This window comes from Brachyistius frenatus, unplaced genomic scaffold, assembly GCF_029030835.1.
Source record: "Brachyistius frenatus isolate BFR_SWC_R1_liver_20210118 unplaced genomic scaffold, ASM2903083v1 Contig_16, whole genome shotgun sequence".
NCBI classification, from domain to species: Eukaryota; Metazoa; Chordata; class Actinopteri; family Embiotocidae; genus Brachyistius; species Brachyistius frenatus.
In genome coordinates, this window is record NW_027210615.1 from 5951128 (window position 1) to 5977083 (window position 25956).

Consider the following 25956-nt stretch of genomic DNA (forward strand, 5'->3'; position numbering starts at 1 on the left):
GTGAAATGTCCCATTCTTGCCTAATATAGAATTTCAGCTGCTCAACATTTCAGGGTCTCATTTGTTGTATTTTTCGTGTAAATGGGTGAGCAGTTGAGCACCCGGACTCTTCTACTGTAGAGACATGCTGTTGTAATATGTGCAGAATCCGGTTTGGCATTGTTTTTGCCAAAATAATCAAAGCCTTCCATGAAAAAGATGTTGTGTGGATGGCAGCAGATGTTGCTCCAAAACCTGTATATATCATTCAGCACTCATGGTGCCTTCCCAGATGTGCAAGTTATCCATGGAATGTGCACTAGTGCACCCCCATACCATCATGGATGCTGGTTTTTAAACTGTACGTTGATAATAAGTTGGATGGTCCCTGTCCTCTTCATCCAAGATGCATCATCTATGATCAGCAATAATTTCAAATTTTGATTTGTCAGACCACAGGAAGGTTTTCCACTTTGCCTCAGTTCAACTTAAACAAGCTTGGGCCCAGACAAGGCAGCAGTGTTTCTGGATCATGTTTATATTACAATGGCAGTCAGGGTACCTCTGGCTAGCACATGGAGGGCTGTGCGGCCCTCCAAAGAAATGCCTCCCCAGACCATCGCTGACCCACCGCCAAACCGGTCACGCTGGAGGATGTTGCAGGCAGCAGAACGTTCTCCACGGCATCTCCAGACTCTGTCACGTCTGTCACATGTGCTTAGTGTGAACCTGCTCTCATCCGTGAAGAGCACAGGGCGCCGATGGCAAAGCTGCCAATCTTGGTGTTCTCTGGCAAATGTCAATCGCCCTGCACGGTGTTGGGCTGTGAGCACAGGCCCCACTTGTGGACGTCGGGCCCTCATACCACCCTCATGGAGTCTGTTTCTGACAGTTTGAGCAGAAACATGCACATTAGTGGCCTGCTGGAGGTCATTTTGTAGGGCTCTGGCAGCGCTCCTCCTGTTCCTCCTTGCACAAAGGAGCAGATAGCGGTCCTGCTGCAGGGTTGTTGTCCTCCTACGGCCCCCTCCACGTCTCCTGGTGGACTGGCCTCATGTCTCGTTCCATCCACCGACGCCACGTCGCACCACAGACAGTCCAGGAGTTCACTGACGCTTTGATCCAGGTCTGGGAGGAGATCCCTCAGGAGAACATCCGTGGTCTCATCAGGAGAATGCCCAGGCGTTGTAGGGAGTTCATACAGGCACATGGAGGACACACACACTACTGAGCCTCATTTTGATTTGTCTTGAGGAATTTCCACAGAAGTTGGATCAGCCTGTGATCTGATTTTTCCACTTTTATTTTGAGTATGATTCTGAATCCAGACCTCCATGGGATAATGATTTTGATTTCCATTGATCATTCTTATGTTATTTTATTCTCAACACATTCCACTATGTCATGAATAAAGATTTTCAACTGGAATATTTCATTCACTGAGATCTAGGATGTGTTGTTTAAGTGTTCCCTTTTATTTGTTTGAGCAGCGTATGTTTTCCAGCCTTGTCCCTTGTGTAGAGAGATTTCTCCAGATTCTCTGAATCTTTTAATGATGTTATGTACTGTAGATGATGAAATTGCCAAAATCTTTGCATTTTTACATTGAGGAACATTATTCTTGAATCTTTGCTCATGCAGTCTTTTACAGTGGTGAGACTCAATCATGTTCCTGCCCTGTTGCAAATTAGCCTAATTAGTTGTGAGATATCCATGAGGTGTTTTCTTTTTTTGAGAATTACACAACTTTTTCAGTCTTTTGTTGACCCTGTCCCAACTTTTTTGAAACGTTTTGCTGGCATCAAATGTAAAATAAGCACATATTTTTGAGCATTTGATTTGTTGTCTTTGGAGTATTTTCTATTAAATGCGGGTTTACATGACTTGCAAATCATTGCATTCTGTTTCTATTTACATTTTACGCAGCGTCCCAACTTTTTTTTTTTTTAGAAAAGTTGTACGTTGTAGTTTTTTTCATTCATTTAAAGCCGAGTTAAAAAAAACTAAAAATGTATTAAACAGCCTTTAAAATGAATGTAAAGTAAGCAGCAGGGTGTCGCAGGAGCCTGTCACACATTCTATGAAAAACTGACGCAATTTAGTGTTCGCTTAACTTTCCCTCTCTTAGCTGCAGTTGCTACACCTGTCAAGCTCTCTAATCTACCATGGTAAATGCTGTTGACAGTGGCAGATTTATACTAAAAATGTATGGACTGGTCTGGAAACACTTCTAGGTTTCAATACATTATTTGACACTTTGCAAACCAGTTTGGCAACACATGAGTTGCGTACACTGTAGTATATATTTAAGAAACATCTGTGTAATTGTAGGTACTGCCTAGACATGTGTTTCTTTTAGGAGGGGCAGGGTGTCCCAATTGAAGGACGCCTTAGAACGCTTTATTTGACACTTCTCAAACATGTTTCGCCACACACAAGCTTTTGGAACATCTGTATAATTGTAGAAAGAGAGAAGGGCTGTCTGGAGCGCAAGGTCTGGCCATTATTGGAGTGCACTTAATGAGTTGTTTATCCAGGATTCACTACCCATTGCTTAATATTTCTCGATCCCCATAATCTAACTTAACCAAATCAAAAATAAAGGATACTGTAAATCAACAAACTATGGAGAAAACAGGTTACCTAACAATGGTAGGTACAAAATAATCCGTATATGTCTCATATCTAAGAGTCTTGGGCTAAAAAATGGGAGCTTTACCTGTGAATGTAACCAAAAGTAACATTTCAGTTTTATCATACAGCTCTACCTGATACACAGTAATTTCACCTGGTCTCCCTCATGTGGGTGGTAGTTGAATCTAAATGGAAGGCAGAAGGCTGAGTCATGTTGCTGTAGCAACGCATCTCTGTCTCCACCCTGGTCCAGAGATGTCACAGCAGCTTCCAGCTGCTTTAGCCCTGTCTCTTCTGTCTTCTGGATGCGCCACCTACTGGCCAGGTAGCACTTCATCACCCTCTCCGTGGACAGATGGAAACCAAGATCACAACACTGCCAGGAGGGAGGGCGAGAAAAGGATTTGTGAAGGGATGGAGTCAGTATGGAAAATGAATGGTAGTGCAGAGAGAAGAATAGGAAAATGAAGGGATAAGATGGCAATGATGGAGAAGAGGACAAAAAAAGAGGACAGATGGAGAGAGTTGTGTCAGAAATAGTAGGACAGAAGAAGCTTTTTTTTAGAGGGAATTCTTTAGAAATCAATACTATGTTATTCTTTCTTCCCATATTTCAGGTTTTCTGTACCAAGAAAAAGAGGCACAAAAAGGTAACTGAAAATGACAGAATGCTCTATTCCCACAGAAAAATGAGACAACACAAACTGCATGTTTCTTACATCGATGAGAGTGCTGATGTCCTGCAGGTAGTACTTGTTCATGGCTGCATTTGCTGCCGCTAGATTCAGCAGGTAGTCATTACGAGCCTTGGTACACTTCAGCTGGTTCTCCTGCACTCTGCCATGCCTCTGTGCATGCACACACATTCAAAAAGCAAGGGAAACAGCACTAAACCACACGTACTGATAAAGATACAACACATGGTGATATCTTGTCAACGAAATATGTTTCACCTAAACACACAGAGTAGAGACAGAACAACAGGAACAGGATGTGGTTTGTTCTGTGGAAAACCCACTTCAAGACTTCCTGTGGCCTGTTCTCTCTTTCTTTGACTCTCACACAAACACACCTTCTCCATTAGTCTCTCCATCTTCTTGACAGAACTACGCCTCTGCCCTACCAATTGGCCTGGACCGAGCTCAGCTGACTTGCCGGTGTGTCTCTCTTCCAACCGCTCAGCTTCCTTCAGTTTTCCCTCTGCTATCAGGTAGTCTGTGTGGTACTGGTTATATGTCTTCAGAGCCTTCACCAGCACACAGTTAAAAAAAAGCAAATCGCACATCAGAATTGTCAGTTTCAGTGCATTGTTACAATATTATGCATTAAAGGCAGTGTGACAATATGAAGTGCTCACAGTCTGCAATTCAGTGGTGACCTTTAGCAACTCATCCTGCATCTGGATTCCAACTTCTTTGCTCTGCAATATACATAATAGGAATGTCAGTTAAAAATACACTGCACTTTAATTTTTAAAGTGTAGTATATTAAATACAAATTAATTTTAAGACACAGTTACTTTCCAATTCTGTGAAAGAGAAGCCTGACTCCACTCACAAGTCTGTGCGTGTAATGTCCACATGTGATTAGCATAAATTAGTTTCAACATGTAACTTCCCATAATACTGCAATTTTGCTTTAACTTTTTAGTTTCACTAGATGTTAATTGATAACCCTATAAAGCAGGGGTCTCCAACATTTCTCCTCCTCCTCCTTCCTCAGGTTGTTATATGTGTTCTGTCTATTGGGTTGATGTTTAGATTATTTTTAATTTATCCCCCTGGTGGTTGCATGTGTTATTGCAGTTAGTTTAGCAGTAGAAGTCTTCTCTTCATTCATTGGCCAATAGGGTCACATGACGTGGCCAGAGCAATGATTCCAGCTGGTAGCAGAGGTGAGGGATGATCACATGGGGGCAGCTCATCCTCTGCCTTTCTTACGTTGAGTGCCTTGAGAAGCAATGCTTGTGAGTACCAAAATATCAGGTGTGCTGAATTGTACTGCTTAGTGAATGTTTACATAGAACTTTAACATGAAGAGGGACGTTTTATGGAGCTGGTATTTTTTAGCATCTAAATTAAGGTAAAGCATTGTGATGACTCAGCAAAAATGTTCATTATCAAGCCATGCCTTGTTTGTTGAAAAGGAAGGTAATTTAGCACAGTGTTTTATTCTGTGTGGTACATCAGAAAAGATATGTCATTTTATTTTGACATACATACTGATTGAGTGATTTATTTTGTCCTTATTTCAGTTTTACAAAAAAAGACTGTTGTACACGAGAAGAGGAAAACAAACAGTAAACGTTCATTCAACTTTACTTCTTCGTCTGACTCTCTATACAACAGTATGTTCGCTATCTGTCGAAGTGTGGTCTGACACCTACTCTGAGGACAGAATAATATGTTTGGACAGAATCAAATTATCCATTACCAATGCTTCATGTTTTCCTGCTTGACTGAGACTCTAGTTTTGTTTTTAGTATACAGATATGTGAGTGGTATCAAACTAGTCACTTTATTCTATGCAAAAAAGTAAATGAGAGTATTTACAAATATTACATATTCCTTTAAATTAAAAATTAATCCATAAATAAGTAATTACACAAGAGTAGTAATGCAACACTGCAATTGTTTTGTTCAGCAACTTTTCAAGATTACTTGGTAGAAAAACATTCTGTCAAGGTCAATCTATTTTAGCCAGTGTTGTTTCGATTATTTATAATTGCACAGCGTTACTCTGATTGGTAGCAATAAAATATTCAATTTGCTCAGCTTGGCATCTGGCCTAACAACACCTCTTAGCTGCTTTGAAATCACTGCCATGGTTTAATTAAGATTTGGCTCACTTCTCAACCATGAGAAGGTACAGAGCGCTTGTCTGACAACCAGTAATTTGAACAAGATGACTGTGTACTTTATAAAATGAACAAGACTGTGGATGCCTCTGTGTTACCAAGACAAATACATGACGGGGGATTTATCTGAAGACTTTAATTTTTTTTAATGTGTCAACTTATGACACATATTCGTTATTTTACAAACTATTTGAGCATTGTGTTATATTAACTACAGCACTGAAAAAAAAATCTAATTTCATGAATTTATCTATTAAGGCTTTTAAATGCAGAAGATGGGGTGATTTAAATTGTTTATTAGTGTAGCATGAAATCGGTGTAGCAATCTGCTTATTATACTCTTGATACTGCAGGTCTACAGAAAAGAGCTGAAAGTACTTGATTTATAAGCATAATTTTGAATATGGCAGTAAAGATAAATCCACAAAATGCAAAAAAAAAATCTGAAAACACAAAAACATTTTACAAAACAGAACATTTCACAAACCGGAAAGGGTACAACAACACTTGTTGTTTGTGATTGGACAGTACTGACAGAAGTCAGTCTGCTTGCAAAATCCTGATATTGACCCTCCTATAAAACGGTTCCTGGTTAGAGCCTCTACTACGCATCATTGTAGCATAAGCCGTTTTATCCTTGCGTAGATATTATTGACACAGGTGTTGGGGTGTGGTTAGGCTAACATTAGTTTTGTGTCTCTCTTTCTGCCAACATCACTGCAACGACGCGTTCCTGTAGATACATGCTGCACAACATCAGGAGAATCCGTCCTCTTCTCACTCAGAAGGCGGCGCAGGTTCTGGTCCAGGTTCTGGTCCAGGTTCTGGTCCAGGTTCTGGTCCAGGCTCTGGTCATCTCACGTCTGGACTACTGTAACTCCTTCCTGGCAGGTCTACCTGTTAGTGCCATCCGACCTCTGCAGCTCATCCAGAATGCAACAGCTCGACTAGTCTTTAACCTCCCGAAATTCACTCACACGACTCCGCTCCTCCGCTCCCTTCACTGGTTATCAGTAGCTGCCCGCATCTGTTTCAAAACATTGGTACTTGCGTACCGTGCTGTGAACAGATCGGGTCCAGTCTACATCCAGGACATGGTCCAACCCTACATCCCAGCCTGCTCCCTCCGCTCTGCTTCTACCAATCAGCTTGTTGCTCCCTCGCTGCGAGATAAACATTCTACAAAATCACGACATGTTTCCCCACCAACATCAGGACAGCAGAAACTCTGTACATCTTCCGCCGCAAACTAAAAACACACCTCTTCCTCCTTTACCTTGAACAGTAGAACTTTAGTAGCACTTAAAATGGCACTTACTGATAGCACTTTGTAGTTTGGCTTTCTTTAAGAAATTGTATTTCCTTGATTCCTGTTGTTCTGGGTTTTGTACCCTCATAGTTGAAATGCACTTATTGTAAGTAGCTTTGGATAAAAGCGTCAGCTAAATGAAATGTAATGTAACGTGTCCTGAGCCCAGCACTAATTAACTTTAGGCAAATCGTATTTAGCAGTTGAAAAGGAGAGGCATGCCACCAGTGATCGCTACATTTCAGTGGTATATTCTAAAACAGTGTGTGATGAAGGAGGACAGCAGGGTTGAGCTCTGCCCTTCATGAAACACAGAGATCAGAGGACTCTAAGGTGACCTGCACCATGCCTGCAAAACGCAGCAGAGACTCTCACCCTGAGCTGGAAAGAGACGTGTGCTCATAAATCAAGTAAATAACATATATACAATAATTTCGGGTGGACCCAACAGCTGAGCTGGAGCTATATAGCCAGTGTCTTTCACCAAGAGAGAGAGATCAAAGTTACACATGCAAAGTTATTTGGTTGGTTTGGGTAGAGCTCAGCTATGTTAATGCATGTTATTAAACATGAGTAGCTCTCGGACACTTTCATTTTGTCAGAGTAGCTCTCTGAAGAAAAAAGGTTGGAGACATCTGCGCTAAAGAGATCGTTAAAGTCTGCACCTTTCCGGTTTGCGAAATGTTTTTGTGTTCTGACAAATTATTTTGTGCTGTATGAAATATTTTTTAGCATTTTGTGAAATGTTTTTGCGTTTTGAGAAATGTTTTTGTGTTATGTGAAATGTTTTTGTATTTTGTGAAATATTTTTGGGTTATGTGAAATGTGAATGTTATGTGAAATGTTTTTGCATTTTGTGAAATATTTTGTATGTTTTGTATTTTGTGAAATATTTTTGTATTTTGTGAAATATTTTTGTAGCCTGTGAAATATTTCTGTGTTATCTGAAATATTTTGTGAAATGTGAAATGTTTTTGCATTCTGTGAAATATTTTGTGCTTTGTGAAATGTTTTTACGTTTTGTGAAATATTTTTGTAATTTGTGAAATGTTGTTACCTTTTATGAAATGGCGCTGTGTTTTGAATTTTGTGATGGCTACCACACTCCAAGTTTCCTCCACAATGTGTCTCCTCTGTGTCTGTTTCTGTATTCATATGACCAAACACCAAAGATCCTCTCACCCGTTTGTGCAGGCGGTGTGTGTCCTCTGTACTGTGTGCCAGCCTCTGTGTGAGCATGTTGCAGCAGGTGTCACCCAGTGCTGCATGTTCCCGACTCTCAAGACGGGTCTGAGTCAGCAAAACAGACCAGACTTGACACACAGACTGACCCCACTGCTCCTTTCTGCAGAATAATAGACATATTCCCTGAGATTATGGGACAATTTAACCACCTGTAAAAGAGAAAAGAGACACAAATATGCATCCACGCTGTGTATTCACTTACTTTTTTGTCTTGTGGGTAAATCTCTCTGTGAGTTTATCAAGAGCACGCGCATATTCAGCCTCGATGTCGCCTCGACGGCGGAGAAACTCAGACAGGTCTGAGAGCTGCTGCTGTTTCACCTCCACCTGAGAGTCTAAAATCTTTATCTGGTCTGTCAGCTGGGCCCGCAGGTCTGAGATGTCAGAGAAACAGAGATAGAAAGAGAGGGTCAGCCATTCAAGTAAATACATTTTCACAAGCCTGGACACGTGCTGTCACATGCAAACACAAAAAGAGATATGAGAACATAACATGGAAAAACACAGTGATCTTTTATCTTATTTTTTTAAGCAAGAGGTGACTTTGATAACCTGTGACCATATTCTGGCCACAGGTTATCAAATTATCAGTTATCAAATTGCAGGTTATCAGGCTATTATTGATAGCCTGCTGACCTATTCACAAACCTGACAGCACCTCACGCATGTCAATTAAACCATGCACGCCCTGAACATACGTCTTTGAAGCCTAGTTTTTTTTCAAAAGGACATACACAACACGGAGAATGAGTGTATTGTATGTACCTAATGACACTATAATCACTTGTGGAAAAAAATGCATTCACTTTTTATTTCATGAGAGAAGTTGACATGTTTTGAGTGGGAGTCTATTGGAGCCAGAGTTTTTTTTTTTGACAAACCCTTAGGGTCCTATGTGGTCTTGCACATTAAAGTATTTCAACGCTATCTTCTATTTGTGTGTTGGAAAAAGCTGAGAGGAATGAGGTGATTTTAACATCTTTAAAGTTATTTAAGGGAAAATGAAAGGGGGAAACTGTATGTTAAGGCACTCAGGGTAAATCAAATGTCATCATGTTTGAGATGTACAATATATTAGGTGTTTGCAATTCAACCAAAGAGTGATCACTCCCACTTGACAAAACAAACTATGTGTTTCTAAAGCATTTCCAAGTATTCCATTTTGACCAGCTAAAACAGTAAATACTAACACACTAATGCACCTTCATAAAAACTGAAATAAATATAATAGAATTTGAATAGTGGTCTTTTGAATTGTACTACTACTTCTGGTACTTTAAATACTTTTTGCTGAGAATTAAACTTTTTACTCAAGTAAGGTTTGACAGTAAATGCAAGACTTTTAATTGTATTACTTCTTTAATATATAGTGTGCATTTATTACATTTAATAATTTGTTCAGCCAGGAAACATGGCATAAAGGCAGAAAGAAAAGGGTCAAGTTTGTTCAGACGTCATGTAAAATGTTTAAGTATTCACAAAGATTAATTAAAAACATAGACTAATAACAGATGCACAGACTACCAGAATGAAAATGCATGCCACAACTGCTCCTGCTTCACAGAATGGGGACATACAGTTCTGTACACACTTTAATCACAATTATTTATGCAGTTGGAAGTAATGCAATTGCACAAAGATACACATGTATTTTTCCATCTTTGATAACCATGCATTCTGTAATCACACATTTCGTCTGAATAATATCTTGATAAAGTTAAGTGACTATTCTGAATCAATACTAATTCAAGTCTTTCCTTCAGGTGGCAAAATTCAATAAAGTGCTGTTCATGCTGTCAATGAGGCATTTTATTGCCTCCTCCAATTTAACAGCAATATTATGGATCATTATAAACAGCTCACTTGATAAATCCGGCATAACCTGATATTATACATACAAGCTTGTATGCAAACACAGCTAAGCCAATAGTGCAGTGGCCCAGCACTGCACTTTTCTTTGAAAAGGCTCGTGCAACTGTCATTCTCTCGAATAACAACACGTTTGCTTTGTTCCCTCTCCCCTCTCTCTCTCTCTCTCTATGTCTTCTTTTCTTATGCGTTCTTGGATCTCTCCTTTTTTTCTTCCTTGCTCACCCCCCACACACTCTGCCTGCTCCCTTTTTCCCCTCTTTACTCTTTTTCTTTGTCTCTGTGTGCGTACACAGCCCGGGGCTGACTGGATGTGAGGAGACAGCATCACTAATACTAGCTATAAATACACCCTTGTAGTACAGTACAGAAAGCCAGCAAGCCACGGCATGCACCCTCCAAATCACGGCACACACACACACACACACACACACACACACACACACACACACACACACACACACACACACACACACACACACACACACACGCCGTTGTCATGTGAGAATCTCGTAACACCACAAATGGTTATGTTAATGTTTTTATTAAAGCATTATGTGCTCTTTTACAGGCCCTTAAGTAATTGAAAACCTGGTCATGAAACGTCATCAAGCTATGAAGAAGAGTGATTTTATCAGCTTCTGACAACAAGCGCATTTCTGAGCCATGGCTGTATGCATACGAGGATATGACTGGATGGCTGCAGAGCAACTGAACACAGTCTCGCACGCATGCGTATGTGCTGTCTTCTATGCATTCATGCGTGGAGGTAAGTGTAAATGGACAACAGAAAAAGTGTGATAAAGGGCACAGACATACACAGAATCAAGCATATGACACACACAGGGGGGCTTACCTTTCATCTGCAATTCGTACTCAGCCAGACTCCCCTTCTCCCTCCTCAGCTTTCCATGTGATGTCATCATCTTTGATCCCTTGACCCTTGTCTGTTCCTGAGACCTTCCTCCCTGATGTCTGATTCTTCTCGTAAAACCACAGTCTCTCCCGTCTGAAATCTTTCAACCTCAGTTCCTGCTCTGGCTTGGTAGTCTTTGATCTCTCTCCCCTGACCCCTTGTCCTTGCTGCTCCTCTACAGTGGCTAGCAGCGCATCAACATCAGTGTCGATCGGCTGCGTTCAGCTGGAATGTCAGTCTCGATGTGTCCATGGAATCCCCTTGGTTTATGATATGAACGCTGATCCATAGGCCTGGACAGAAGAAAGGAATAAAAAGAGAGGGGAATGGTGAGAGAGGAAGGGAATGTCCTTCCAAGGACCTGACAAGTGGACATCAGGGGCAAGAGAGGTAGATTTACTGAGACAAGAAAAAGAGAATGAAATAGTCAGAGGCAGAAGACAAATTAGGGCAGCTGACTAGAGAGGGCAGACTAGAGAGAAAGGGACAGTGACACCAGAAAAGGGAGATTTAATAGGAGGGACGGCAGGACGGGCAGAGCACAGAATGGACAGTAAGAGAGTGGAGTGATGGGGATGTGAGGGAGGAAGGATGAAGGATGGGAGGGGGTTAAGATGAGAGGTGATGAGTAACAGAAATACATTCTGTGGCTCTCGGTCAATGATTGGGAATGTCCATAAAAGGTAAGAGTCATTTAGGTAAACAAATGCCTCCAATGATTTTCATGCCCCTCCACCGGCGATAACCTTAGCCAGAGGCATGACCTCTTCGGGCTGTCTGTCCCGTTCTCGTGAATGTAATATCTCAAGAATGCCTTGAGGGAATTTCTTCAAATGTGGCACAATTGATGACTTGGCCTCACAGATTAATCAATGACAGTTTGGTGGTCATAGGTCAAAGTTTAATGTCACTGTGACCTCAGTTTATTCTAATCCGTCTGTCCTGTTCTCGTGAATATAATATATATATAAATGGTATATTGTATGGTGTATATATATATTTTTTTATTATTATTTTTTTTTTCACCTAAAACATGAATTTTTTTATCTGAGAATGAACTGATAAGTGGTGGTCAAAGGTCAAGGTCACTGTGAGCTCATATCCATTTCACACTGAAGGTGATAGCTCCGGAACGCCTTGAAGGAACAACAATTTATTTGGACTAAATTTATTCAATTTTGTGGGTTAAAGGTTAATAGTCAAGGTCACTTCACAGTGACCCATGCAAATGAGTACAATATCTGGGGGAAAACCTAGAATGTTTTCAAGTCTGGCACAAATGTTCACTTGGCCTCAACAATGAATTGATTAGATTTTGAAAGTCACAGTCAATCCCCTCACATCTTTCCCGTTCTTGTGAAAGTGAGATGCCAGGAGTGCCTTGAGGGACCTTCTTCAAATTTCAAAAGATTTAAAATCTTCAAAACAAGATTTTTTTGAAGGCAACCTTCCAATTCAGTTAATCATGTGACTGACTCTTACCTATTAAAGTGAGTAAAGTTGGTGCATCATAACGCTATAGCCAATCTTAGCCATAAAATATAAAAGCCAATTCAGGTTAACAACCAAAAAAATTGCAATTAAATTACATAAAGGTGTAACAACTCAAAAGGCTTCTCATCAACTCATCTTGTCCACGACCACGGACTTTGACACTGCGTCATTTACGCACAAAAGGTAAGCACAATTTGCACCTGTCATTTTAGGTCATTTAATTAATGATTGCAAAATAAATTAGGCACACTCAAAGTATCAGTGTAGTTAACTTAACACCACAACATCATTGATGTTTGGAAGACATTGCTCTGTATCAGTGTTGTTCATGAATTATAAATAAATAAACTGTCAACAGTCATCAACATTGTTTCAGCACCTGATTTCCCTATACTGGATGAGTGTTCTTTGTTCGCTTTGACATTTAATTAATTCCAATGTTTGGGGACTATAAGACACATGCTTCTGTCTTTTATCATTGAGCCACTTCCTACACTGGGCAGCAGTTTTCATAATACTAGGGAAGAGTTATTTATATTAGTTACCTCTTCCCAAGCCCATGATCAGCCTGTGGATTCCAACTCGTAGTACTAAAAATGTGTTGATTAGAGCCTGAACCTCCGAGACAAGTATGTCAGTTAAAGCCTGGGTCGAGTTTGGATGGTGATGTCAGTCTGCTTCTTCTTAATTCATAAGAAAACTGACAGTCCGCTGCATCACAGCAGTCTTAAAGGGAATGAGAGGAGCTGATTTGATTGGCCATAATTGAAGTTGGCTGTGACACACCTTCTAATTATCTACACCTCCTACTTTCCCAGTGTTGCATCCATGTTTTATAATTTATAGCTTCTTTACAGGAACATAGGAGTTTGGACAGATCTCCATATAAACTACAACTTGAGTGGTTAATGGATGCATACAACCACCAGGCAGTAATTCTAGTTTTACACATACTTTAAATTGATAAGACTTGTCTCACAGCAGGATACTGGACAGAAACCTACCACAAGCTGATCTGTAATCTGCTTTGTCTCCCGAGTCACGGTTTGTTAATGTATTAAAGACTGTTCATAGTTGGTTTTTGAGTTACTTTTGCTGTTTAATAAATTCTTGTGCCTCAAACAACACAACAAAGTCCGTATACCCAATGGCGAAATGTGCTGCTGAACAAGGTAGAAATGTTGAGTCATGTCTGCTGTGGCTCTGGAAAAACACTTGAAAAGTTTGAAAAACGACCCTTATGATATCATCAGGTTGAACAGAGTTGTGGAAGAATAGGTGGAGTTGCTGGTAGTTTTAAGTATTTTTTTTACACTCTGAATTCCCATTTCACTTCACGAAAGCAAAAAAAAAAAAAAACATACCCTGAGCAGTGGCAACAGTAACCTCTGTGGCCATTAATTTCAGTGACAAGATTCTGGTGTATCCAATACTGCTTCATCACTGCATATGCAGGCCACCAAAGCTACGCCTACACTTTGAGTATCAGGGGTTGTATATATAAGCTACACTTTAATATTAATCTCCTGGTTAAGATACTGCTAATACGAAAGAAATAAGACACTGAAAAATGCCTGGATTTGAAAAAGGCTAGTGCCAACAGAGTCAGGGTAAAGGCTAAGACCAGCTCCTCCAATGCTGGGCTTCAATTCCCCATTGGCAATGTTCACAAGCTGCTGAAGACGGATAACTATTTGACCACTGAAATCCCAGAGATGGGTAGAAACTCACCCCGTGAGAATATGAAGATGAGGATCATCCCTGTTACCTGCAGCTGCCTGCCCCAGTGGTTAAGGGTTCAACAAGTTGCGGCTAGCAAAGAGTGCACTTTTCGCCAGGTATCTGACCTGCTCACCAAAGTTATATCGTGCATGAACAGGCATTCGGGGCATGGAGTGGGGTTGTAGGAGGTGCCATTTTCCCAATTACAATTCAAGACATCATTAAAATTAAAATGATTTTAAAGCTGTTACTTTACATTTTTAAAAAGTGACATACATTAATCTTATAATGATATTCTTATTCTTAGCATTAAAACAGGACATGTGGAGCACAAGTAGAAAAGTTTTCCACATGTCATAAGTGGTAGCACATGGAGCATATGTGGAAAACATGTTATCGCATGTTGTACGGTCCCACAAATACTGAAAAAAAACGCATTTTTAACAAGTGCAGTCATGTGAGCACTCACAAACACAAAGGTTCAGAAATATTGATAAGTGATATTAATACATACAGGTCCTACCTTAAGACAATACATACACAGGGAAATAGGAAATTGTCAGCAAGTAAAGACACAGCCTTGTCAAAGGCAAAGTAAAGCTCGTGAGAAAACAACAAAACACAAAAATTTTTCCTTTTTTTCATTACGCGAATGCAAAATGAGATCATGAGCCAATCTAAATTGAATACTGTACTCATGGATCAGCCATTAACGTTTTACACAATATGCATTAATCAGGCCCTCATTGGCATCTGACTTCAAATTTGTAGAATTTCATTTGATTTCACTTACTAATGTCAAAACTTCACACAGAAGACTGATATCAAGGCCTGCATGCTAAAGAAATGAAAGGACGTGACATGAGCAGGAAGGGAAACGAGGTAACCTACTTACACAGTATATGCCAAGATACTGATGATAGTGTATTTCATACAATCCAGTTTTGGATGGCTTCGAGAGGGCCCACTGTAGGCCTGCACAGCAGCTGTTTTTGTTTTTATAACTGACTACTCTGAATACATAGTCCACTCATAAATTTGAAATGAACAGAACCAGTTACATGATTGGTGACGTGACGAGTCACGTGATTGGTTCTGTACATGTGTTTTGCACCATGAGAGCCAGTCAGAGTCAGTGGGTTTTGGCCTTTCTGATGTTATTATCCACAGTAATAATCAAGATATTATAGGATGTAATAGATCAGAGGACATAATTATGGTTTTACACAGACACTTTCATAGACATATCCCAGAAATTGGAGTGGAAACTTATTTTGAAACATTTTAAAATGTTCCACTACTTTGCAGGTTGCAATCAACATGTTACAGAGACAGATAATAGCATGGCCCACACATTCTCATGGCACATTCTCACTTACATCCTACCGTGTGTAAAAACTAGCGCACACAACACTTAAGTACGTGTGCACTGTTTATACATGAGGCCACTGCTGCCAAACCTTAATCCTTGTCACTTATTTTGGGATTCCAGCTTACTCGGTTAACCTGGGGACCTCTTTGGACCTGCACACCTCTACAACACTCTGCCCATTGCCAGCTTCCCACTCTGCCCTGTAGTTTAACCCTATGAACCCTAGGCTTTTTTCAGGGTAAATTCACTACCTTCACTTTTAAGATCATGTATTGGTCATTATAGGGGATAGCGTTTCGTACTATTTTTTTTTTTTTTATATTAACCTTTATATCAAGGAAAAAAATTGTCTTGTGAAATTGTTACGTTTTTACATGTATCTCACCATTAAATATTGGCAGTAGAGATATATTTTTAGAATTGTGTCGAGTAGATTGTCTAGTAACTGGCAATATCTAAATCATGGTTGTGGGAAACACTATGACTTAGCAATATGAAAAAATATGTGCTCAGTGCCTGATGGAAAATAAATGTCATGAGTGACTCCGGGTGGCCAGGGGCTCAAACCAGGGACTCACACCAAGGGCATACACCCATCTGATATGTGCAAATAATTTGGCTGTCAGGTAAGACATACGTATGAGAGTAACAACAATTAAATTTGAAGCAATTTCAATGTAAATTTTCTCTGCAGTGCTTCAGCACATAGATAAAGCACTGAATTTGTTGGAAAGCTTAAGCCATGCAGTTTCATCGGATATGTACTGCATCTTTCTGTGAAAAATACCCACTGCGCAATTCAACTGAGATTTGGAAAACAACAGCCTCAGTTCTGCTTTCAGTTAGACTCAATTGGCTTTTCTCAAAATGTAGCCTAAATAAACCCACTCACTGTTATAATCACACCCTCGATCTTTTTCTGCCATATGGCATAAAAACTAAACATTTAACAGTATTCCCTTAAAAATCTCTTTTGTCAAACTATTCTTTAATGAGACTTGAATTTACAGTAATGGACTACACAGCATGTTTGAAACAATTCCAGGACAGTAGATGTCTTTCTAATAATACTATGTCCAAATTTAAGAACCCGATTCCATTTCTATCTACCCCAATGCCATGTGCCAACACAGTGGAAAGCAGCTACCTCGACTTTACTCCCACACAAGTGGATGACTTTGTTAACAACACCACAGCCTTTACAAGAATCACACCTGTCCTGGATAATAAAAATACTATATAAAAAGTTCCCCATAATGCCAGAAATGCATATTATTCATCATTAATAGAGGAAAGAAGAACAATCCCAGGTTTATTTTTAGCACTGTATCCAGGCTGACAAATACTGACCCTTCTTTTCCTTTAGCTCTCAGTAGCAATGACTTCATCAACTACTTTAAATAAAATTGTTACCATTAGGGAAAAAATTCAGCAGATACTTCCTGCCAATGTTACAGATGTGTTGTCAAACAGCAGCCCTAAAAACATGCATGGGACCTGATTTATATTCAGAACACTCCTCTCCTTTTAAACTAAATACAATAATTACTTCATCTAAATCATCAGCCTGTCTCTTCGACCCCATCCCAAACAGACTGCTCAAGGATGTCTTTCCTTTAATTAGCACTTCCATATTAGATTCATTCATTTCTCTCAACAGGTTGTGTACCACAGGCTTTTAAAGTCACTGTAAATAAATCTTTACTTAAAAAGTCTACCCTTGATCCAGCTGTTTTAGGAAAGCACAGACCTATTCACAATCTGCCTATTCATGTCAAAAATGACTCTTCCAAGTAAACGAGTTAGTTATGGAGTTCCACAAGGTTCGGTGCTAAGCCAAATACTTTTCACTTTACACATGCTTCTATTAGGCAATATCATAAGGAAACACTTCATAAACTTCAATTGTTATGCAGATGACACACTGCTATATCTGTCTATGAAACCAGATGAAACAAATTGGTTATTAAAACTTCAAGAATGAAGACCTAAAGGCCTCGATAACCTACTTTTCTTTACTTCTAAATCAAACAAAATTTAAGTTATTGCATTTGGCCCTAAACATCTCAGAAACTCTTTATCTAATTACTTGGTTACTCTGGATGACATTGTCTTGGCTTCCAGCACCACTGTGAGAAACATTGGAGTCATCTATGATGTGGATTTGTCTTTTAGCTCACATGTAAAGCTAGTCTCTGGGACTGACTTCTTTAATCTACATAATATGAATAAAATCAGGAACATCCTGCCTCAGTGTAATGCAGAAAAGCTAATCCATGCATTTGTTACTTCCAGGTTAGATGATTGTAATTCCTTGTTGCTGTAAATTACTCATTAAAAAGCCTGCAGTGGATCCAAAATTCTGCAGCAAGAGTACTGACGGGATTTGGCAAACAAAATACTTTTTCTCCAATTTTAGTTTCTCTTTATTGACTTTATATAAAATCAAGAATAGAATTTTAAACTATCCTATTGATTTAAAAAGTTATTCATGGCCAAGCTCCATCTTGTCTGAGAGATCTTATAAAACCATATCATCCTGATAGAGGATGGGTTCAAGGGACAGACACCCTCTTTATTTTTTTATTTTATTGTACTCCATTAATCCCAGAGGGGAAATTATTTCGCTACAGCAGCATCCCGAGGGGGAGCTGCTGCAACAGGCTGCCACGACCGCGGCGCCAACTAACCTGAGGTGCATGTTTTTTTGGGTGTTAGGAGGAAGCTGGAGAACCCACGCAAGCACAGGGAGAACATGCAAACTCCGCACAGAAAAGCCCAGGACCGGATTCGAACCCTGAACCTTTTTGCTGTGAGGCGACAATGCTAACCACTGCACCACGTTCTCCACGCTCGCATAGTTTCTGTTCTTTCTTTTGCAGGTATCCCAGACCCTGGAGTTGCATGTCTCTGGTCTGCGATTACTGGCCCCACCAACAGATAATGTCTTGGATCTCTATGCTGTCCTGTTCTCTCAGAGCTCTCCCCCCATGCCAACTGGTCGACGCAGATGGGCGCACTCCTCTGAGCCTGATTCTGTCGGAGGTTTTTTCCTCTTAAAAGGAAATGTTTCCTTTCCGCTGCCGGAGGTTTTTTCTCCCTTAAAGGGAAGGTTTTTTTTCTTTCTCCTACCCACTTATGTGGGAATTGTTGAATTGTTGGGTTCCTCTGTATAATGTTGTAACATTTTGTTGTAAGAACTTACTGCCCTGAAATAACTTTGCATTGTGATATGGGGCACTGTGTAAAATGTAAATAAAAAAAGGATGCAAGGATTTGAAAATCACATAAACCCAGGTCAGTAACATTATTGTGTACAAAAAGAGCGTCCCAGAGAGGCAGAGTTTCTAAACAGTGAAGATGGGAAAAGGTTAACAACTGTGATAAAAATGTGTGGATTTCATCATCTACGTTACATAAAATAATTAAAAGATTCAGAAAATCTGGAGAAATCACTGAACACAAGGGACAAGCCTATATTGGATAGCTGTGTTCTTTGGGCCCTCAGGCAGCGCTGCATTAAAAACAGACAAAATTCTGTGGAAATCATCGTCTGGGCTAAGAAAAACTTCCAAAAACCATCATCTGTGAGCACAGTTCATCGCTACATTCACAAATGCTGGTAAAAACTCTACCATGCAAAGAAGAAACCATATATAAACATGATCCAGAAATGCTCCCACCTTCTCTGGGCCAGAGCTCATTTAAGATGTAATGATGTGAAGTGGAAAACTGTCCTGTGGTCTGACAAATCAAAGGTTAAGATTATTTATGGAAATCATGGATGCTGCATCCTTCGGGGTAAAGAGGAGAGGGACCATTCAGCTTGTTATCAGTGCTCAGTTCAAAAGCAAGCATCCGTGACAGTATAGGGATGCATTAGTGCACATGGCATGGGTGGCTTGCACATCTGAGAAGGATCTGAGAACAGAGGGAAGGAAAAATTCCCTTTTAACAGGGAAGAAACTTCTGCCAGAGCCAGGCTTAGAGGTGGCCGGCCATCTGCCTCAACCGGTTGGAGTGAGGGGAGAGCAGACATGTCACCCCTTTAAAAAATTGGCGCATCATGACATGAAAAATACCACAAAGGAGAACCTGAACTGTTGAGCAACTTAAATCCTGTATCAGGCTAGAATGGGACAACATTTCACTTCCTAAACTCCAGCAACTGTTCAGTTCCCAAAAGTTTATGGAGTGTTGTAAAAAGAAGAAGTGATGCAAAACAGTGGTAAACATGACCCTATCCCAACTTTTGTGAGATGTGTTGCTGGCACAAAATTGAAAATAAGCATATATTTTTCATAAAACAATAAAATTTCAATATTTGATATATTGTCTTTGCTCTATTTGCAATTAAATATGGCTTCACATGATTTACAAATCATTGCATTGTGTTCTTTATTTACATTTTACACAGCATCCCAACCTTTTGGAAACGGGGTTGTAATTAAAAATTAATTAAATACATTTTTCATATATTATTGGTTTCACATGTAATTTTATGTTTTTCAAACAGGGAAATGTATGTGTATGACATGGGGATATGTATGGGTTTCGCATATAACAGGTTTCATGTATAATATTATATATTTCACATGTAATCCCAGAGGTTTCACATGACAATATACATGAGTTTCATGTACATAAAGGTAAGAGTTTCACATAAAAATATACATGGGTGTCACATGTAATCCCATTAGTTTTACATGGACATCGACATGGGCTTCACACATTACACTATCAATTTTTTACCAAACCCACGTTTGCAGTGGGCAAAATGCATTTCACATGTGCAAGCACATGCACTCTATGTTTTACATCTAACTTCAACATGTTTTCACATTTTAAGTTAAGTTTTAAATATGTCACATGAGATTTTGCACATTTGTCTTCTGTTTTGTTACTGGTGTTATGTGAATCGATGTGAGGATGCATCCTTGAAAGGTTTCAACTTTACCAAATTTAATGCATTTTACATATACCCAGACATACAGAGACAAGAAGAAAAAGGAGAGATGGCAGGAAACTACCAGAAAGAAGTAGCGTCTCTAGTGAGTTCTCAGTTCAAAAACAGAGTTAAAAAAAATGCAAGATAAAGATTTGCTTTACTTTCCGTCTAAACGTATTTGAATGAGTTTCAAGTTTCAGCTGTGGGTCATCTAACAACATCTCTGGGAAAACTAATTGGACATTTACTTCTCGAACCAGAGGTGTCTGAATTAGCTACTAACTAGTGATAAACTGGGGGCAGAATGTGACTTTTTATTAGGCAGGAAGGGTGTCATTAAAGGGCATTGACTTGCATTATGGGAAGTGCTGGATCCAGTAGTTTTGGTAGCCAGAAAGTCTGACAACAAATTAGGGACAACAATTTTAACTATTTTGGCCTCTGCTGCATTGATTTTGACCATTCTTTGTTTCTCACAAGTCATCCAACCTTTCTGCACAAAAATCCTAAAACTGTTATTTAATTGTTTACAGTGCAATAAGAGAGTTTGACATGACTGAAACTATTGAAGGCTTTTGAAGAATGTTTCAAAGAATTAAAATCAGCTTCTGCACTGCTCATAAATTGCTTAATTTCAACTGGCAGGCAGGCAGGCAAGCACACACACACACACACACACACACACACACACACACACACACACACACACACACACACACACACACACACACACACACACACACACACACACACACACACACACACACACACACACACACACACACACACACACACACACACACACAAAGGCAACTTGACATCCCACATCCTGTGTCAGTTTCCTAACAGGTTTCAGTACTCTGCAATAAGTGCCAAAATGGGTTGCTTTCACCGTTAATTTTCTTCCTCCATCAGCCTTAAGTAATAATTTCAGTTTAATTTACAATTGAAGCAAAATGTGACCAGAAAAACACATTCCCTCCAACATTGACCTGGTTAATGTGGTCTCTTGTATCCCCCAGTGCTGTGGGAAGACATAATATTGTTGATGTAGGGCAAGTTTCAGCTGTATATGATACATTTATAAAATAAAAATGAAAAATAGACGGATATATTGGTCAAATGTTACCCTGTTATTATAACTACAGCATGACTTGCATCTTAACAAGAGCTGTTAGACCTGTACTTTCATTTCCTCTTCTACAACAGGGCAGTGGATGTGATCCAGACATGTGTTACAATGACAGTTTCACACATAATTATAGAGTAAACGTGGAAGTGCGGCAAAAAAAAAACGCAATGAGATTTCTGCAAATGGGACTGGGAAGGCCCTGAGAACTCTAAAAGCATCGGAGGCCTTCATTAGTGTGTGACCTTAATCTGCACAGAACAAAGCAAATATAAATTATTTGAGAAAGAGAGAGGAGAGGTTAGGAGAAATTCAACAGGAAAAAGGTTTACTGAGGGGGGATGAGAAGCAAAAAGGGTAGCCAGGACAGAGAGATGGATGTTATTGGGAAACACTGTTTTATACTTAAAGTCAAGGTCATTGAAATAAAGAGGTCATGTGGTACATGTGGAGAATATAAAGTAAACTGAACACAAGAGACGTTACATGTGGTGGAGTGTGATAGATCCTTAATGCTACCAAGGGGATTTTCTGCAAATTTCTACTGAAGAAGTTTTTTTTACGACTAAGCAGAAGCAATACAAGTGGGATATTGTGTTAGATGTTATAGCTGATACTGTAAGGGGATTTCATGACATTTATGAGAACCAAGAACACTCTGCTCTGTTGACCCTGTTACTGTGCAGAACTTTATCTTGTGCTGTGTTTGTTGCAGAAAACTATGCAAAGTCTTTCAATGCTTACAGTTGTGATGTCTGCTTTCCGTGAGCAGAAAATCATACCTAAACCCAGTGAACCGGGGACATGGCCAAATCATTGCTAAGACACTGTACAAATCAAGGAAGGAAACACATGAGTGTCAGTGGGACCCTCAGCCAGATGATGTAACTTCCTTAAAAGCGAACTTTTGGGAAATAGTGGATTTCCGCTTCACGGTAACAACATGCACAAGTTCTGAAGTATCATCTGCATCAGAGCAGAGCCCTAAAAGATGAGCGCTGAAATGTTGAAAGGATGCATGAGGATGTCAAACACAATCCTATGCTTATCTGTGCTGTCAGCCACGCTACATCTCTGTATTCACTAATGTGAACACAAGTCAGTTAGACTCAGGTGTGACATCTGTCAGTCCGACAGACTGATGGGAGAGGCTTTAGTAGACAAACAGGACTGTAAGGAGCTGGAGCTTTATGCTGCCTGACGAATCTGTAAGATTAACAACAGTTGCTAAAGTTGTTGGGCTGAAGGACTGTAAAAATATATCATATAACAAAATATAAGCATTTATTGATATGTGTTCCTCTTATTCATTCACTGCCCCGCCTCCCAAACCAGCCCGTCTCCCTCTACCTGCAGCAAAGACAGGAGGACAGAGCAGTGACCAGACTGTATATTGACTTATAATGATGATATATATTCATAGTTGCTAACCTTCACTCACTATTTTGATGTTAGGAATATTAATATCATTGAGTTTATAGTGACTTTTCTGTTGTAAATATTTCTGTTGTCACTTTAAAAACAATATTTTTTCATATTTAAAATATAAATAATCTAAGAGGAAGAAACAATAGTATTGATAAAGACTGATAAGAGTGTGACTAAAATCAAAATAAAATTTGACACGTTTAATATTAATACACTATAATGAATAGGCAACCGCATCTCTCTGGAGCATCATTAGTAAAGTCACACCATGCAGTCAATACTACTACCAAACAGGCTATTTTGAACAGGCACTGGATTAGTGCTACTTAATTGCAAAAGTACTGAGGGCAATTTTGCATCAGACAGGGCAGCAGAATTAAAGCCAAGGGACACAAAACGATTTTCACAGCTGCCTTGCTTTGACTGACTTTTATGCAGAACCCCATTAACAGGTAATGTTTGTGGAACGCATACCTCTGCCCTACAGGCAGAGGGCAAAAATGGAAAAATGTGCAATGAAACAGTAGAGCAGTGTGAGGGGTGGGAGGCTGTCAGGATGGCTCTACAGGCACAGCTGAAACCTCTGCTTCTCCACTATACTGAAAGTTTATATGACACAACTAATCAGAGGTCAATTTGGGGTCCATTTTCATCCATCGTTTCAGGATGTGTGAGAAAATCTAAAAAAATATGTAACGAAGAATATTTATACAAATACTGTATTGCCACAGTAGTGCAGTGATTAGCCTTGCCGCGAAAAGGTTCAGGGTTCAAATCTAGGCCTGGGCCTTTCTGTTTGGAGTTTGCATGTTCTCCCTGTGCCTGTGTGGGTTTTGTCCGGGTACTCTGGCTTCCTCCCACCATCCAAAAACATGCACCTCATTAATTGGTGGTTCTACAAATTGACCTTTGGTATGAATGAGAGCGTGAATGGTCTTTGTTTCGATCTGTCTATAAGTGTTGGCCCTGTGATAGACTGGCGACCTGTCCAGGGTGTACCCTGCCTTTGCTCAAAGTGAGCGGGGATAGGCTGCAGCCCCCCTGTTATCCTGTTAAGGATAAAGTGGGTATAGATAATGGCTGTAATGTGCATTTTAAATATGTGTACCTTACTTTAAAAAATATATTTTATGTTGCATTAAATTTCTACCACGCTATATTTCAGGGGATATCACAATGCTTTTACTCCACCATTTTATCTGATTGTTAGTTACTTTATAAATTCCTTCAACTAGTTAGGAATACAATAACATATATTATTCAGAAATTATTCTGCATCATGAGCACAGTCAATTGAAGTAAAAAGCATGTGTTCATACTAAACTGCAAACACTGCTCAAGTTGTCACAAATTCTGAGTGAAAGTGAAATGTTAGAGTTCCTGTAATGTTCCTTAAGTGGCCACCACAGCTCAGGCAAACCGCTACATGAGGGAAGTGCGCTAGTTTAGAATGAGCATTACTTTATGCACTTTATGCAAGTTCAGCAAATGTACATGAAATACACAAAAGGCAAGAGTTCTTTAACAGAAATAAAGAGTATTCTGGTTGTTGTTTTTTAAATAAGAGATTTTTGATGCAATGAAAGCAAGATGGTAGCCCTTAGCCTTCATGGCATGTTGCTGCATGAGGTCTGGGAGCTGCATCTTAGACAGGTTGGAGTTGCTTCAACATGTGAGCTGCTACCATTTTAATCTAAGCACATCCGCGTTAAGACATTCAATTGCAAGTCAGTCATGATCTCAGCGCAATCATACTCGTACTGAATCTGAAGCTCCTCCTAGGTTAACTAAACTTAAACATATCAAATATACAAAATAAGCACCTGTACCTACAACAGCTTTCAAGGTTGCTCAGGCTGCTCTGTTCCATTACCATCATAATCTTTATTGTTGAACTGTAAATCACCTGCACAAAGGGAATAGTTCTTTGCAGATGCCTTTGAAAGGCTTGTTTATGCTTATCTGCATCCTGTAATAACATGATGTGAATTAGCTGTCAGCACAATTGAGGTGATGAGCACAGGAGGGGAATTAAGGTTCCACAGCTCTAACAGCATTTGGAGGGTTGAGTTATATTTACAATGTTTGTAAATCAACCCATATGGTCAAGGCAGTGTGGCAGTGCTCCACACAATGGCCACATAAACACCTCAGTATAATGACACAAGATGGTAAACACACGCAGACACACAGACACACAGACACACACCATCAACGCCAAAAATGGTGCACACATATTACATAATTGATAACGTTCAGCAGCTCCATTTGTCCACTTACAAAACCCCAAGTGAATTCAGTGTCCATTTAAAACACTAAACTATATATAAACACACAGACATATTCACTTTAGTCACACATGCACACATTCTCACACACACACACACACACACACACACACACACACACACACACACACACACACACACACACACACACACACACACACACACACACACACACACACACACACACACACACACACACACACACACACACACACACACACATACACAAGTTGCTATTGGATTCATGAACAGTATGACAGCTGTACATACCACACTTTGTGGTCCTCTCCTGTCTCTTGTTCTCTGTTCCTCAGCTCTCCACCTCTCTTCTCATCCCTCGTTCTCTCTATCACACACAAATACAGAACAGTGTGTTTTGAATCTGACAGATTTCTCTCAGCTCAGTACTCTCCTCCCTCTCTCTCTCTCTCATTTCTCAGGGACACACATACACTCAATAACAGCCCTCCCCTCCCTCCCTGCCTACCGCCTCTCTTTCTTCCTTCTCTTGCCAAATAGCCTCTCCTCTCACTCGCACCAGAGCTGCCTCTCTCCTCCCATTCCCTCCCTCTCTCCCTCTCAGTGCGAAAGCCACAATCCAAGCCACGCCTCCTCCCCCCCACTCTCTCCTTTCCTCTGGGCAGCTATAAATACTGCTGCTGCTATGAATATACCGTCTTTCTCCCTCAGCATCCCTCGCTCCCGCTCTCTCTCTCCCTACATCCATCCCTCGCCTGCACTGCCTTCCCTCTCTCCCTCCCGCTCT

The 25956-nt window shown here is 40.0% G+C and overlaps 1 protein-coding gene across 3 annotated transcripts in view; it reads right to left on the bottom strand.

Annotated features, from left to right (window-relative positions):
* Positions 1 to 25661, bottom strand: part of arhgap4b (Rho GTPase activating protein 4b) — a 40090-nt gene extending 14429 nt beyond the window's left edge. The window contains exons 1-8 of one of the 3 annotated variants that reach the window (XM_069694121.1): positions 25461 to 25661; positions 10750 to 11102; positions 8227 to 8398; positions 7962 to 8124; positions 3971 to 4033; positions 3686 to 3859; positions 3333 to 3461; positions 2768 to 2989 (exon numbers count right to left, since the gene is read on the bottom strand). In XM_069694121.1, the coding sequence (XP_069550222.1) occupies positions 2768 to 2989; positions 3333 to 3461; positions 3686 to 3859; positions 3971 to 4033; positions 7962 to 8124; positions 8227 to 8398; positions 10750 to 10819 (993 nt within the window). In that variant the 5' untranslated portion in view covers positions 10820 to 11102; positions 25461 to 25661. Of the gene's footprint in view, positions 1 to 2767; positions 2990 to 3332; positions 3462 to 3685; positions 3860 to 3970; positions 4034 to 7961; positions 8148 to 8226; positions 8399 to 10749; positions 11103 to 25460 lie in introns of those variants that run through there. The other 2 variants (XM_069694120.1, XM_069694122.1) reach the window with 2 other exon arrangements.
* Between the last annotated feature and the right edge of the window lie 295 nt (positions 25662 to 25956).